General features: G+C 44.2%; 1 protein-coding gene across 3 annotated transcripts in view; it reads left to right on the top strand.

The window, feature by feature from the left end:
* PHACTR3 (phosphatase and actin regulator 3) overlaps positions 1-15,018 on the top strand; it is a 100,317-nt gene extending 85,299 nt beyond the window's left edge. For 2 of the 3 annotated variants that reach the window (XM_009093130.4, XM_018917382.3), the window contains exons 9-13: positions 6,107-6,162; positions 10,114-10,175; positions 10,998-11,138; positions 12,379-12,455; positions 13,958-15,018. In XM_009093130.4, the coding sequence (XP_009091378.1) occupies positions 6,107-6,162; positions 10,114-10,175; positions 10,998-11,138; positions 12,379-12,455; positions 13,958-13,973 (352 nt within the window). In that variant the 3' untranslated portion in view covers positions 13,974-15,018. The remainder of the gene's footprint in view (positions 1-6,106; positions 6,163-10,113; positions 10,176-10,997; positions 11,139-12,378; positions 12,456-13,957) is intronic. The other variant, XM_018917383.3, reaches the window with a different exon arrangement.
* The last annotated feature ends 1,483 nt before the right edge of the window (positions 15,019-16,501 follow it).

Here is a 16,501-nt window from a genome sequence, read left to right as displayed (position 1 = left end):
TCATCAGAATCACATGGATCTTACTAACACCAGCAACACGATTCCAAAGTGGAACTTTTGGCTTCAGCTACAAATCCGAAAGAAATTCAGTTTTGTGGCAACCATACACACAGATGCTGTGCAACAGATTCTATGAAAAAAAATATATTTGGGAAATGGGAACACCTTTTGGGAACAGATAAGAAACCACAGAAACCTGAGCTGTTTTTCACTGGATTCTGCTTGAATGCTTGCTTGAGTCTGCCAGGGAAGTGAGATACAGACTAATAAGAGGAGAGGACTACAAAGGAAGGAGTGTCTAAGGTGTGGAAAGTCAGCACAGCCCCATATGTACATAGGGCCCTAAACCTGTCCCAAATTTGCCTCTCATCAGCCATCCTGTGCCCACACCTGTAAGCCCTCACTGCTGTGGCTTTGCTGGGATGCAGCTCCCAGGAGGGACAAAGCAGACCCTGCTGAGGGTAACTGTGAGGGCAGAGGAGATGGCAGCAGCTCCTGCTCCCAGGCACATTTCCCATCTGACAGCAGCCCTGGGTGCTGGTGACATGCAGATCCTCAGCTTGCTGAGCACTCAGTCACCTGTAGCTGTCCAATACGATCAGTCCTTGTGTAACAGTGCTCCCAAGACATTCATTCCCCTCAGTGAGGAGGAGACAATCTGGCAGTGTGGAGCAAATATTGATCTCTGATCAGCAGTCAGAGGCACATGTGCGAGTGGCTGCGTTGACAAACGTGACCTTGCTCCAGAGGGGATGAGCCATTTGTGGCTTTCCCCACACCCCAAATCCACATCTACACTTGTGCTCGTGTCCAGCAGGATCCTGGCAGGACTCTGATGGCAGAGGGAAGTCTGTTTTGCTGCAATTATACACCACACATGTCCACCAAAGGAACAAGCCAGGCACCACAGCTCCCCTGCCCCTCTGAGAGCAGAGGGAGCTCATGGATGTCACAGGATTCCCATGTGCACCTCGCACTGGGAAAGCAAACACCTCGAGGCCATGTGCAAACTGAGCACCTGAGGTGCCTTCAGACCCAGCTGGCTGTACCTGCAGGGTGTTCTGGGGAGAGCCACAGGTGACTGAGCTAACTTGCAATGACCTGCTCCTCTCACCCACAGGAGGAACACTGGCAGAACACGGGAGCAAGCAGAGTCTTTGGCTTTTTAAAGATTATTATAAATACACGTTATCATCTCTCTGAGCTGAAATTACTGGAGAAAACATTCTAAAGGTAGCCTGAAAATACACCCAGAACATTCCCCAGGCTTCAGACCACTGAAGAATACCTGCTGCTTGAAGGTTTATGTTCACTTTGCACAGAACAACAGTAACACAAAATCTTTGCAGTTTTTCTGAACATGAGAAAGAGCTGCACATAAAATGCTATGTGTCCATTCTCTTTTACCCCCACACGCTTAGGGTGATTAGTATTATGAGGAAATGTTGGTGTCTGTCAAAACTGGGAGCATCTCTGACACATGTGCAGCAATCTCTGAACTGTACCCAGACACAACTTGCAGCAAAGTGACTCTGGTGCCTCCAGCTGTTCTCAGTTTCCCAGAGGCAGCTGCAGTCACCTCTGAGTGCTGCCAGTCCAGCTCCACTCACTGCTGCTCTTGGCATCCCTTGGTTTAAACTAACAGGGAAACAAAATCCTGGACTGAGCACTCTTCCTATGAGACCATGGCAATTCCAGTGACACTGGGGGAGTTGGACAGAGGTAGGAGCAGCCTGCAAGTCACTCAAGCATTTTCAAGAAAGGCTCAAGATCTTCCCCAAAGGAGCTGGCCCCACAGGTGCTCAGAGGGAGCACTCCTGCCTCACCAGGCAGCACAGAAATACACAAACCCAGGTTTTCGTAACACCCAAGAACAGAAGAGCATTAATTGGCTGTTTTTCCCAGAAGCAAGAAATAGATATCCAAATCAGCTGAAAGGAAATCATTACGGTCACACAACAGATGTGGTGGACTATGTGAGTGCTCCCCATGGAGCTCACAGCCACCTTGCTGAGGTGAGTCCACGTGGGGCTGTGAGTCCCTGAGCAAAAAAAGAACAGAAATGAAAAGCACAAGACTCACCCAGCCACGACCATGCTGTGTTGCAGCAGTGCTGGAGCCTCCTGTCCACCTCAGGCCTTCAGATGGCACCTCCAGCCATGGCTGCTGGGCACCACAGGAGCCAGGCTGGCCCCAGGTGAGCCCTCCTCAGCCAGGAGCAGGGACTTCACTGGAGCCACAGGAAACGAGGCAGGATCTGATTCAAAATCACCTGCCTCATACAAAATCCTCTCTCTGCAAAGCCCATGGGGACCATCCATAATTACTGAGGGCTCAGCCTTCACAAGGGCTCCTCCGTGGCAGGTGTGTGTTTCATCCTCCAAGCATCACACTGGACTGATTCTCCCCTGCTCTGCAGTCTGCTGGTAATTGTTATTCAGCTGGAGTTTGTTTCCTTTAAATATGAGATTTGAGCATGCTGTCTGGCTCCTCATCTCTCCATGCCCTGTTGTGGCTGTGCTCCCCACGGTGTGAGGGGAGCAGGGACCATGGTGTCCCCGAGGTGTGGCAGCATTCCCGAGGCCGTGGCTCCCCCCAGGGATGGACAGTCTCTTCCAAGGAAACTCACTGAGCTCTGCACACAGGGGGTGTTTCTGCTTCTGCCAGAGACAGGATTCCACAGCCATCAGCTTCAGGGAAATTGAAATAAATATCCAGAACAGAGCACCTGTTGCTCGGAGGTGCAGCACGCACAGGCCGGCTCACCTGAGCAGAGACACAAACTCACCCAAAATGGTTTCTTACATGAAAGCTCCTTCAGGAGGGGTGTGGATTTTCACAGGGATGACCTGTGCTCTGCTGAGCCCCTGCCTTGCCAGGAGTTCTCAGAAGATCTGTCCTTGTCTTGCTCTGGATGGTGGCAGGTGGGCCCTGAAGGTGTTCCTGGGGCTGCCAGACCCCCCTTGGGGGTGAGGGGCCCCCTCAGGGCAGCTGGGCAGGGTGGGCTCTGCCCTGCAGCAGCCACGGGGGTCTCGCTCTGAGGGGTGACCAGACAAGGCACTGGAGTCACTTCACAAGTGGTTAAGTGTCACAGTCAAGGTGGCCACGATAGCCAGAGCGTCCCCACAAAATTTCAGAAGGCCTCAATCCGTAGAGAGCAACACCATGCCACAAGAGAAGGCTGCGAGTATCTGCCCTTCTTGTCCTTTAGCCCAGCCTTTTATACCCCTCATGTTAATGCATTGCACCTGTGTGCCCTCTGTTCCCTTTGTGATTGGTCAGTGCCCCTGGGCACTCCATGGCTCGTTGCTCTCAATGCTGCTCACCTGTTTTTCACACCTGTGCCCACTGGGGATGGGGCTCTGCCACAGCCCCATCCCAATGCCCACAGACTGTGTGCCACACACGGCCCCATCCCAATGACCCCAAACTCTGTGCTACACACAGCCCCATCCCAATGCCCACAGACTGTGTGCCACACACAGCCCCATCCCAATGACCCCAAACTCTGTGCCACACACGGCCCCATCCCAATGACCCCAAACTCTGTGCCACACACGGCCCCATCCCAATGACCCCAAACTCTGTGCCACACACGGCCCCATCCCAATGACCCCAAACTCTGTGCCACACACAGCCCCATCCCAATGACCCCAAACTCTGTGCTACACACAGCTCCATCCCAATGCCCACAGACTGTGTGCCTGCAGTAAAGTCCTGCAGAAAGGGGCTCTGGAGCCATGAGTCACCCAGGGCCAGCTCAGCAGAGCCATGTGGCCCTAGGCTGTGCTCCAGCCCCATCGCTGTCAGGGCACCTGGAGCCCTTCACCTTCAGCAGCTCCCCAGGCCCAGCCACCCCACAGCAGCTCAGGAAGGAAGTGAAAGTTGTTTCTGGGCACAGAGAGGCTTCTCTTGAACAGCAGGAATAACAAATAGACCTGAAATGTCCCCAGACCTTGAAAACAACATTGTCAGAGGTTTTTGCCACTTCTCCTTTGATTGTGACTCTCCCTGTACTTGGTGTTTTCACTCTATCCCCACCTTCCTGAAACCCTGTTAGAAATTTATTTTTAACTGAAGTCCGTGTCTAGTCTTGTGACTGTGACGCAAAGTTTGGAAGTGTGGTCTGTATCTCTGAAAAGCCCAGGATAAATCCCTGCAATGCTGTCATGTGTACATAGTCCTGTGTCTGTCTGCACCTTTTCCTTATGCTGGGGATAAAGCTGAGGGTGTGCACAGAAAAATGAGCACTTACATGTATTTATCAAAGCCAAAAGTGAAATGGGGTTTAAATAATCAACCATAATACATATTATATATAAATACAAAACATTCACGCAGAATCACAGAATATTCATATACATTTTCATTCTCATTCTGCTCTAATTATTCTGTTAGGCTTTAAATCTCCCAGTTTAAAAGGGGCCTTTGAAATCTAATGTAAAGATTTGGGAGAATCTCTCAATCTCACATGGCAGGGCTGTCATTGAGAATGGCATTTGAGCAGCAGGTGGGGTGGACCTTTCCTTTGCAGAGGATCTCTCCAAGTAAGGCATTCTTCCCGGGTTTATATAACAAAATGCCCTTTATCTGTTTCAAACAAAACCTAGCCAGACTTGTGTAATTTCTGAGACATGCAAGGAGGAGTCCAAGGGTAGCAGGAATTAAAAATACATGTTTAAAGCCTTTAGTTTCAGCATCATTCCTGTTTCAGTTGGGATTATGGCAACTTCTGCTGCTGGAGTATCTGACCCAGAGGTCAGGAGAAAAGCCTTAGGTGATGGAAAGCATTAGGGAGAATGAGAGGCTGTAGGTGTTTCTGCGCAAGAGCTCATCTATCTAAGTTTTCTGTTGGTGTGAATTCGGTGCAGTAGTTGTGGTGCTTCCTGTTGCCAAAGATGAGAGTTTTTCCAGAGACTTTAATTAAAAAAGGGTGAGGAGTTGTTGGTCTGATAATGTATGACCACAGAGCTGATTTGGAAGGTATATCGGGTGGGGCTCACAAACAAGGAAAAACTAGAATTAGGTGATTTTACTGGGTGTTTTTTTTGCAGTGTGTTAATAATTACTTCATTTTCCCATATTTGATAAAATGTAGATCCTGCTACAGGATGGCTTTATAATTTTTCATTTATATACCCAGCAGAGGAACAACTGCAGCAGTTTGCAGTGTGGTCCCTGCTCCGAGTGTTTCTTTGTGTCTGTAACTTCATCTCTGGCTTGGCAACATCTGCTGGGAGGATGAGAATCCTCAGCGCTGCCAGAACGCGGGCCAGGAAGCATCGGGAGCTCTTTCCGATCTGCTGGCTGCATTCTGACATGAAAGCCAGCAAATGCAGCATGTGTGTCTGTGTCTGTGTGTGTGTGTGTGTGCCTGCCTAGGGGAGGGCTCCAATTACCTGAGATCCTCTGCAGATATCCCAGTGCCTCGTGGGGGAGTCTCATTTAGTATGCGCAATAAAATCGCTGTGGCACCGATCATATGATTGGAAGAGTCAATCCTGAGGCAGCACTACTGAAAAGGGGAGGTGGAACCAAGACACTCCTTGCAGACAGCCAGGCTGTGAGCAGCACACGAATTGCACTCAGCAGGCAGGAGCAGAGCTGGGGCATCGGGCTGCTGGATGAGAATTACAGGAAAGCTTTATTTCTGCCCAGTCTGCCCCTTGTCAGGACACTGGTGCGAGTAGAGAGAAGGAAATGCGCTGCTGTGTGTGATTAAAAGGTGAAGGCAGAGATAGAGGCAGAAGATCTCCCTGAAACTCCTTTGATAACCACCTTGAGAGTGAATTTTACCTCTGGAGAGTGCTGGTTCCTGCTGACTGTCTGGAAAGTGTGATGGAAAGGATGCAGGTTCCGAGGAAGCATTTTGCCGACAGCAGAGAAAACTAGGGGAGAACTTTTACCTGCATTCCTGGCATTTGGGAAAAATAATATAAGAAAGAATTCTCTGCCAGGATTCTTTTTTTTTCTTTTCTTCATTACAAGTCCTGGAGAGAGATTTTGTAGTCCCCTCCTGAGGAAAGCACCAACCAGAAGTCAGAATTCTACAGACTTTCCAAAGAACAGGCATGGTACAAAATGTGATTTTGGTGTTTTTCCGCAGGCGACTCAGCCAAAGACCCGCTGTTGAGGAGCTAGAAAGAAGGAATATACTGAAACGTGAGTACTTTTTTTCCTAAAGTATTTTACAGATGTCTGTTGAAATTAGTGATTGCATTTCCAGAATATATTATTTTGAAATAGATAAATTGTTTCACTGGGATAAATTTCTGTACCTAAAAGTTTTAATTTTTCACAAAGACTTGCAATTTGAGGACAAAAAGAACCATTCAGGTTCAGGCTTTTAAATAATTTTCATTCTGATTCCACTGTTAGTTGTGTTCAAGAGGGGAATACAAGCTGAGTGTCACAGTGCCATGAGAACTGGAGTGACATTTTTCAAGACATGGATTTTCAGGGCAAGCACTGAATAGTGCTGTCAGTAGAGTGGCAGGGGGAAGCATCCTTGCAGAGGTGTGATTCTGCCCAGGTCTGATCGTTCATGTCACTGGAGATCTTCCAAAGCCATGTCAAAGATCAGCCTGAGATACCAGAATTAATAGAGGGACAGTCCCAGACCTGGGACAGGTGCTGCCACAGGGGAGTGTTCTCAGCATCTCTCAAATTCAGGCGAAACTTGCAACTCTTTTCCTGAATGTTTCCAAGGGATCAAACAAGTCATGAACATAATCCCTTCCCTTAAAACTGCTGAATTAGGGGAAGGTGAGAGACAGCTCTGAAATTGTCTCCACTATGGATCTCAAAAAGGGAAATCCATCTGCTATTTAGTCTCTGTAATGCTGAGAGACAAAACCCAGAGTGATGTGAACTATAGGTTCTCATTAAAAAAGCATAAAATATAAAGCCACAGTAATCTGTCACAAGCAGTGCTGCCCACACTGTTAGATTTGTATTTAATCATAAAATTGCAATTCACTAGGGAAAAAGCCATCAGCACTGCATTACCTAAATTTTGTGTCTTGAAACTTTTCTTAGTCATTTCTAGGGAAAAACCTTATGCTCTTGCCATTGAAGTTTTTTGTGATTTCATTTCACACAAAGGGGTTCCTCAGGCAGCCTGCATTTAGCAGCGGTTTCTGTACAGTTCCAATGCACAGATCACCCACAGTAAAATGAGCTCTATTCTGCATGTGCACAGCTTGAGGAGGAAAGGAAACCCTCTTTGCAACATGGGTGGGTGAACTTGGCCAACTTCACCTGTTATCTACCAGAGAGGCAGAAAAATGCAGTAACCCAAGATTCTGAACTATGTGAAGACAGATTTTCAAGAGTCAGTAACCAAAATCTCTGAAAATCTGTTTCTTTGGGGTTTTTTCCTGGCTAAGGGAAAGCTGATCTCCGCTGAAATAATCTGTTCCTTTATGTTTACTTTTTTGAAGTGTGCTGGTTGCGTCCTTAATCTGGGTTAAACTGACCAGTTTTAATAATAAAAAAGTTTGAACACATTCATATAATGAGCTTAAAGAGAGATGAAGCAGAAAGAAGATAAAGCAGAATTAAAGATATTTCCTGAATACCAGCTAAACCTACTGGTCTAGATTTGTATCTCATTTAAAGAGCTCCCAGCATGGAGCAAATTTATTGACTTCTGTTGAGTTGCTCAGGCTTTATACAGGTTCAGCTGGGATCAGAACCACTTCCATTTTATTCACCTCTGCCATTATAATAAAAGCTGAGTATCCTGTATAGCTGTAGCAGTATAAAAGCCCTTCAGTGAAATCCCCACAACCTCCTCCAGGTGTAATAAGGGTTTGTGCAATTTTAAGTTGTGCATTTCCCACCATCTTTGATGTTCATAATTGGTACTGCTGACAGAAGTTCTTTTATGGACTCAGAATTCACATTTGTACAACTCTGGTAAAAAAAGTGAAGCATGTTGCAAAGTACAACTACTGTCACTTTAAAGCAAATCTCAGCAAGATTTCAAAAAGTAATTCCTTATCTCCTTCAGGGAGTTGTTTCTAAGATAAAAGTAATCCTTAAAAAGCGAACTTAAAGCCAGTACTTCCTTACAATTTTGTTGATTTTCCAAGTCCTTTAACCATAGAAACTCTGCTGGCTTCCCACCAAGCATGAAAAGCAAATGAACTAAAATCAGAGCGCAGGTGTCAGATGTGTCCTTGCTGAAGAGAAAGCTGAACTCAGAGCCAAGAAGGCATCTCTTGAACCCTCCTGTGCAGTCCCTGCTTCACTGTGAACCCAAGGAGATGCTTTAGTGTCTCCTGGAGCTCAGAATGAGTTCCAGCTCTGCACAGGCCCCCTCAGCACTGGGAGCTTCTCTGCTGAGATTTACAGAGCCAGCCCTCAGCAATGAATGGAGCTGTGTGGGCAGAAGGATGGTGATGGGAAAAGCCTCTCTGGGCTGGCTGAGTAATAATGCCTGAGTTCTAGAATCCCTTTGCCAGCATTTCATACCAAATCTCAGTTGGGGTTTTTTTTTTTTGTTTGTTTGTTTGTTTTTTGGTAAAAGAACTATTTCTTTTATTTCTTGAAGCTGGAAATAAGCACTGAACCCAAGTGAATATAAAGAAGTTACTACACATTTCTATTTGGAAAAGTATTTTTTGGATCAGAAAGGTGTATTTTTGGCTTTTCTTTGGGAATTAGAATTGTAGAATCACAGAAGGGTTTGGGTTGGAAGGGACCTTAAAAATCATCTTGTTCCAGCCTCTGCCATGGACAGGGACCCTTTCCACTGGACCAATCTGCCTTGAAGGCTTCCAGGGATGGAGCAGCCACAGCTTCTCTGGGCAGTTCTTTCACTGCATATCACATCATATCTTTAAAAGGCACTACACCACAGAAAATTATCAATTTTTAATTTAAAAAAAATACAAAATAGGAATATCTACTTTAAAATGGGTGAATTTAAGCTGAATGAATAGTTTCTTGTAGGTGTCTCTATATCTAAGAATACCCTCTACTTTTGAAAGCCTGTTCTGCTTTTACACATTGCAGACTGAAATAGCTGCTCATCCCTGACACAGCACTAATTTTAGCTGACCTGTTCTCTTTACATTTTGTGCCTTGCCACTGAACTATAATGCAGCACATTACAGCATTTTAAATTCATTTGATTCACATTTCTAGCTTAGCCAGGTGGAGCTGTGCACTTCTATGTTATTTTAAATAGATTTGATTGCATCTCAGTGCCATCTAATGAGTGCAAAAATCAGGGAGAAAAATGCTCCATTGTTAAAAATATCTTGGAAATCCATCTGCAGTGCTAGTGGGTTTTGGAGGCATAGTAGAAATCACGTGTGTGCTCTAACACTGGAAATATCTAATGCAAGAGGTATAATAAACCTCAGAGTAGTACCCAGAGAATCCCTGAATGGTTAAACCTTTTTCTCTGGCTGTGCAGCTTTGTTCAGGTCACGGGCTCACGCCTTAATTTAGTAACAGCTAGTACTGGGAATAGAAACGCCATTAACTGCTTTCCTAAGGCAGGGGATCTATTTCTCAGTGTTACAGCACTCCAGGCTATTTTTAGAGCCAGTGTGTAGGAGTTCTCACGGCTGGAATGTTAATAGGCACAACACACAAAGACAGGGGCTGAGCTCAGAGCTCTGCACAGGAGCCCTGGCAGGAGGAAGGGGTCTCATGTCAGGGAAAGCCAAGGTGCCAGCCAGTGCCAGGAGTGATGCAGCCCAAGGGAGCAGGGCTGAGGACAGAACGGGCTCTCCCTGGAGCTGCTGCAATGACTCCTGAGCATCTGACAGCATGAATGGCTCCAGCAATATGGAGAGTAAAAAAGGATGATTGATCAGCTATGGAGTGTGTTGATTTTCCTTCTGAAGTTTATCCCAGTGGAGCGTTGGTGTGGCTGTTTCATTAAATCCCTGTGGAGTTCAGAGCTGACACTGGCACCAGCACGGTGTCCTCACAGAGAGGTGACTCCGTGCTCCAACTCACACCAGAGATGCACTGAATTACCAAAACACACAACTACCAGCTGCTCATTGGGCTGTGCTCATTATTGCCTGGAACCTGGGAAAACACCAAACTTCCTCATGAGGAAAGTCATCTTTTTTTTTATATTCTCTGCAGAACGAAATGATCAAACGGAACAGGAGGAGAGGAGGGAAATCAAGCAGAGACTGACAAGAAAGGTAAAATCTTGCAATACCTGCTATTAGCTTTTAGAAATTTAGCAAAATTACTATAATATCACCCAGCCATAGAGGTTGTTATTGCACAGAACCTCCCTTAATATGCATCCTCGCCAGCAGTGTCTGGTAGCAGTGTCTGGTAATATCAATTATAGACATACCTACCTTATCTCAGCTAGATGAGATTTAGTAGAATATTTACATATAAATTTACTCAGAAAATGGGTATTATGGCAAATTTGTCAGCTCCATTGCTGGTAAAGGACTTTTTCACTCACTCTTTGTAGCAGAGCTGACTCCCTGATGAACACCAGGTCTGCTCCCATAGCACATTTCTTTTTGCATTTAAAATATTCTCAGAATAAGAACGAGATCTTGTTGTTCTGTTCTTAGAAATCCCTAATGGAATTACAGACCAAATATGCTTTTAACTTGTTCAGGCTAGACTGACATTCTTACAGTGGGTCTAGTACTGAGCATTTCACACAGACAATCTGCCTGTAGCAGAACATCCTCCAGCATCCAGAATTATCCAGAGATCATTAAAAATTCATCATGATTCCTTTACATTTTGAAAATCAATTTATCAATATCTGGGTTAAAATATTTTCTTCTTTTGTCCATGAAAAAGGCACTGTGCTGTAGCTCCATTTAAACCATTCTTACTCTCCAGCAGTTCTCCAAATGGTGAAATAGGGCTTGGGTGGTTTTCCATATTTGTAAATGCACACTGAGCCAAGATGAAAAGAAGCAAATATTGCATTTTTTACTGATTCATTTGTTATTAACCCTGGGTTTATTTCACAAAACTTCTGAATACAGCTTAACCAGAGACCTACAGTTGATGAACTGAGAGACAGAAAGATCCTGATTCGATTCAGTGATTATGTGGAAGTGGCAAAAGCACAGGACTACGACAGGAGAGCAGATAAACCATGGACACGACTGTCAGCAGCAGACAAGGTACTGACAAACCACAAAGTTCTGCTTTCTCCTTGCTTTGTAATGATACATCACATTCTCAACAGACTTGTACCTCTGCAACATTTCAGCTCTGTAAACTTTACCATGATTTTTTATGTTGAAATCATACTAATGTCATAAAAAAGCCTATTTAGTACTTGAAAGGCTTCTACCCACCCACCCAGAAAGGTGGATACAATATTTGGGCTCCAAATCAAAACCATTTCCAGCCAATAGAGTATTAACCTTTATTCTCAGACTGGAACTTTTGTCCCACACATGCAAAAATTTCCTCTCCTGTTTCCTGTGAATGCTCAAGGAGGCACTGGACCCACATTCTCCCGAGCATGAACTCTCATTTTGCTCCATCACATACCTGCCAGGTAGCTGATTCACAGCCCAATTTAAGTGTCACATTTAGAGGCTTGAGTAGTAAGAATAGTTCACCATGATTCCAGCCAGAACATTGGGAAGTTTCAGGGCTGCAGGGAGCAGGAGGAGCAGGATGCTGAGACAATTACTGGAAAATGGCAAACACAGGACTGTTAACATGGCTTTGTGCTGAGACACCAAACACTTGGGTTTCCATCCCAGTGCCTCCCCAGTAAGGGACAAATGGGATTAGAGGACTCATAGAAAAGGAACAGAGCACTTCTACTCCTGTAGCTGCTCTCCCAAGCTCTCTAAAATGGTGAATAAGCTATTCCATAGTAATCAACAGAAGAAGGGGTTTATATTTTCCTTTATATATGTACTTTTTTCCTTTCTGTATGCACCTTTGCTACAATCAGACTTTTTCTGGTTTTACTGTGTCAGTGTTCATGTTTCAATTAACGAGGCAGTTCTGCTCATACTGGTGGCACACATCAGGTAGTCAGGGTCAGAGCTGCACCTCTGCATTTGTGACTGAAAAATGGATCAATTTCTTGGCAGCTTCTCCTAATCTTTAATAAATTTTAACTGGAATCTTATTAAATGTGAGACAACCAGCTCTGAGGTGTTATTCTGTCAGAATTGCTTCTAGACAGCAGTGCCCCTGTCAGCAATCAATAACAAATGAGAAGTATTGTGTCACCAATCCATAAAACCCAAATATTCAGCATTTCTGCCAGCACAGAGTGCACTGCTATACCCAGTGCTTGGTTTTTCTACCCCAGAAAACTGTTCTGCTCTGCAGGTCTGGGATTTTGCTCACAAACACAAAATTATTTGTTCATATTTTTCTCTTTTCAATTCCTAGGCAGCAATTCGGAAGGAGCTGAATGAATACAAAAGTAATGAAATGGAGGTTCATGCATCGAGCAAACATTTGACAAGGTCAGTTTTCCAGCTGTTTATTTCTGCTGCCTGCTAAAAACTCTGACTCCTTGACTCCTGAACCTGTGGATTGCATTCTTACGTGCTGGATGTGGGAGAATATGCAAAGGGAGGTTAATATTAAAAGAAACTGGAGTGTTTCTCTTCCTGAAGAGAACCCAATTTTCTGATTTTTTGGGGGTCTTTTATTAGCACATACCAAGAAACCTGCAGACATTCTCCAGAGCGTGCCTCAGCTGGCATTCCTTGCACCAAAGATTCAAAGATAGGACAAAAAAATTAAAGTATATAACACAGAAAACAATATGATTTTTTAAAGTAGAGCAACGTAATACACTGATTAAAGATCTCTGAATTAAATGTACTCAAGTCTGCAGCCTTACCACAAACACTGAAAATTCCCTGCTCAGAAATACAGAACTGCACTGACCATAACAGGCCAGTGCCCAGGGGTAATGCCTTTGTTCTAATTGGATTTGTTCTAAAGGATTCAGCCTGGGGATTTCTGTATTCCCTGTCAGTGCAGTTGCTATTGGAAGGAGCCCCAGGTAACTTAATGACATTTAACTCCCTGTCAGGAGGAGGTCAGGAGAGAGAACAGGGCTGGGTTGTTGTCACTCTCCACGTGATTGGAGATTCCACTGGGAACCTGGTCAGGGCAGTGCCTGCTCCATGTGCCAGCACTGGTGACAGGGACTGTGTTTAAACACAGATCAAAACATTCATTTCCCTTCTTCAAGAGGAGGAACAATATGAGAAGCTGATTCCACAGGCACTGCTACTTGCAAAAAGGCATCATTAAGGGCAAAGCAGCTTCACTGCATTGATGGAGTGAAGATGGGAAGGGAAAAGGGATGGCTGCAGTTTCAGTCTGGCACTGAGCTATACATTTCCTAATTGGAGCTGCCTGGGGAGTTTGAGTAGATGATAATGAGAGATTCTGAAATTTGTTCAGGATATTAGGAGTAAACAGGCTTCCAATTTACAATTAGTGCTAGGGCATTACATATGATTGGGGCTTTAATTATGGATCTCAGCCAAAAGAACAAGCCTACAGAGCAAGAAGAATCTAAGACTATCAAACATTTCACCAACAGTATCTCTTCATACTTTACGAAGCATTTCAACATTGCTTAACTCTTAAAAAAGAACAAGATCACTGCACAGTGAAGAATATTGCTACCAATGACAAACTATGGCTTCATTTACTAAAAGAAAAAACCCACATCAACTACATTCATGGATTTATAATTGCATTCCCAAAGAAATGTAAAGGTACACTGAGACTGTACCTGCACTGCAGTCATGGCACAGGGCTGGGAATGTGCTAAGGAAAATTAAGAGTTGCTAATATTCTTCAGCACTGTCACTGTACCTTTAAACAGAATGAATCCTTCTGTGGGCTTTTAAAAATTTTGTTAATCTAACATAAAACAATTGAATAAAAAAATAATTGAATTCTATTGCAAAGTGGTTTCAAAAATGTCTCTCATTTCTCCTAGATTTCACAGGCCATAGAAATTTTCTTCTGAGAAGAATCTGTCTTTACTTTTTGATATTGCTGCTGAACACACATCAGGGAACACTGAAGCCTTTCCCTGAGGTTCAGTGCAGGCTCCCTGGACGTTGATGTGACAGAAGGACTCTGCAGTGAAGCCTCTGCAGCACTTGGGGACAGGACGCCAGCCCCGAGCTCTGGAGGCAGAAGAGTCTGGCCTGTGGAGTGGGAAAAGCTGCTGAAAAAGACTGAAGTGAAGCTACTTGGAAGAGCCTCCTCCTCTCCTTTCCCACCTGAGTGGAACTGGTTTGCAGGCTGCCTTGGAAAAGGAGATGTTGTGCATGTACAGGCTTTACCATTCCAAGGCCTCTGACATAAATGGACATGACGCTCTGTCATCCAGTATTATGTTGACAAGACGTTTTGAACTTACCACAATTAGTTTGTAAAACACCTAAGTTCATGTTCTAAAAACTAATTTAATGTATTATAATTTCATTCTTTTTTATATACTGTCTAACAGAATCACAGCTGCAAGCATTTTTGATTCCTGTTACTTTTGTTCTTTAATTAAATGACTACTTATTGCAGGAAATGAACATGTTTCCTAAAGCTCTTTTTTCCCCAGGGATAATTGGGAAGAGATTATAATTATTATGCACCAAACCATTTGAATTCTTCATCAATACAGGGTCTGCAAGAGGATGATCTCAACTAAGATTTTCCATCTGGTGGAAAAGTATAAGCTGGTTGTTACTCTGCACCAATTGAGGCTCTGACCCTCTAAAAATGATAATTTGGTTCACTGTTATTCCAAATTACTAAACTGGACAACCGGAGGCAGAAATGAAACAATGTATTTTGATGTTTAGCAAACAAATGGTTTTAATGCTTTCTTGACAGTAAGAAAAAAGAAGTTACTAAATGCTAATAACAAAGCAAATAGAACTGGTTGAGAAAAATGTAAAGCCAGACATTTTAATAATGCCTGACATGGAGGAGCACCTGAGGATTTGCTCAATGCTACCAAAAAATAATTGTGAGAAAAATAACACATTGATAGCTGGGAATCACATGTGATGAGACAGAAGAAAATGGTGAATCCACTCACAAGATCAACATTTCTCTGCAAGACTCTGAGGTGCTGCCATTCCAGGGAGTCATGCAATGTTAAAAGCTTGAAAAAGGCATTCTTGGTCCTGTAGCTTCATTGAGATGATCTCCATGAAGTGTGAAAATAATAAAATTCAGTCTGTCAAAGTGCTTGTATAGACTGCTACTGAATTGCTGTGAGGTGGGGAACAGCCCCCACAGTGCCAGTTCTGTCCCAGGTGGGGATGGAATCACAGGAACTGGAGCTGCTCCTGGAGAAACTGCCAGGAATGGAAGGTAAGGACACGCAGAGCAACACAAAGTCTGTGTCAGTGCAATGGGAGAAGGAACTAAGGACTCCTGGGAGAGGTGGTGTCAACATTTTAATGTTTGTCTTACTTGGCTATCAGCTGAAGGCTTGAATGACCCCATCACTTGATCCAAAGATGTGTTTTTTCCTCTTTATTGTAAATTTTTAACTTGCTGACTTTTCACAGAAATATGTAACATCATAACTAGCCTTTTAACATAAATCTATAATTTTATTATTAATAATATTGGAGTAATTAACAACAATACAGTGATAGTCCAGGTGCAATATACAGAAAGGCAAAAGAGAAAGGAGAGCAAAGTTTCTTCAGCAGAAGAAGCATTTTCAGTTTGAGATGAGCCACTGTTAACTACTAACTAAACCTGCTAATAACCCATGTACAGTACGTCCCGTTTGGCAGGGATGCACACTTCCACTGGCAATAAATATGATATAAAACACATTAAAATTCTGTTGATAAACATAATACAATTATAGTAATAACGCTAGTATTAATAGTATTATGCTCTAACTTAGCCTTATATAGTAAGGCTAAGTTAGAGCAGGTTTTAAATGCCAAACACTGCCCCTGAGCTGTGTCACTGCTGCACCCGAAGCCTGGGGTAGCTCTGAGTGGCTCCGTCCTCTCTGTGCTCTGATCCTTCCTCAGCCAGCCTGCCCTCTGCTCTGCTCCTGGGGAGGCACAAGCTGTGACAATGCCAGAGCCACCGAGCCCTGGCACTCAGCACTGCCTGCCTGCTCTGAGGGGCTCTGGAGGGGTCTGGGCACTCCCTGGGCCATGGATTCCTGCTGGAATTTGGGATCCCACCTCAGAGGGCACATTTGGCTCAGGGAGGCTGTTCTTCCTCCCCGTGGGAAAGGAAAACAGGCCTGCAGTGCACAATTCCTGTCCATAACTAAAAACAAGGCAGGAGTATTATTTTTACCACGTGGCCGCATTTGAAGAAAGAATTTGGGTCTTGCAGTGCACTTTTAAACCTCGTACAGTTTAGAGACAAGTCCTGTTTCATTCAGATGAAATTCAATCACAGCAGTGGAAAGAAAAGTTTAACATCTCAAGGAGTCCATCTAGTGGAGAGCACAGTGAGCACAGGCTCAAAAAAAAACCCAAAACCACACAAAAAC

This window comes from Serinus canaria, chromosome 20 (assembly GCF_022539315.1).
Source record: "Serinus canaria isolate serCan28SL12 chromosome 20, serCan2020, whole genome shotgun sequence".
Taxonomy (NCBI): Eukaryota; Metazoa; Chordata; class Aves; order Passeriformes; family Fringillidae; genus Serinus; species Serinus canaria.
Note: the sequence above shows the minus strand (reverse complement) of the source record. Positions and strands in the feature narration are given on the sequence as shown.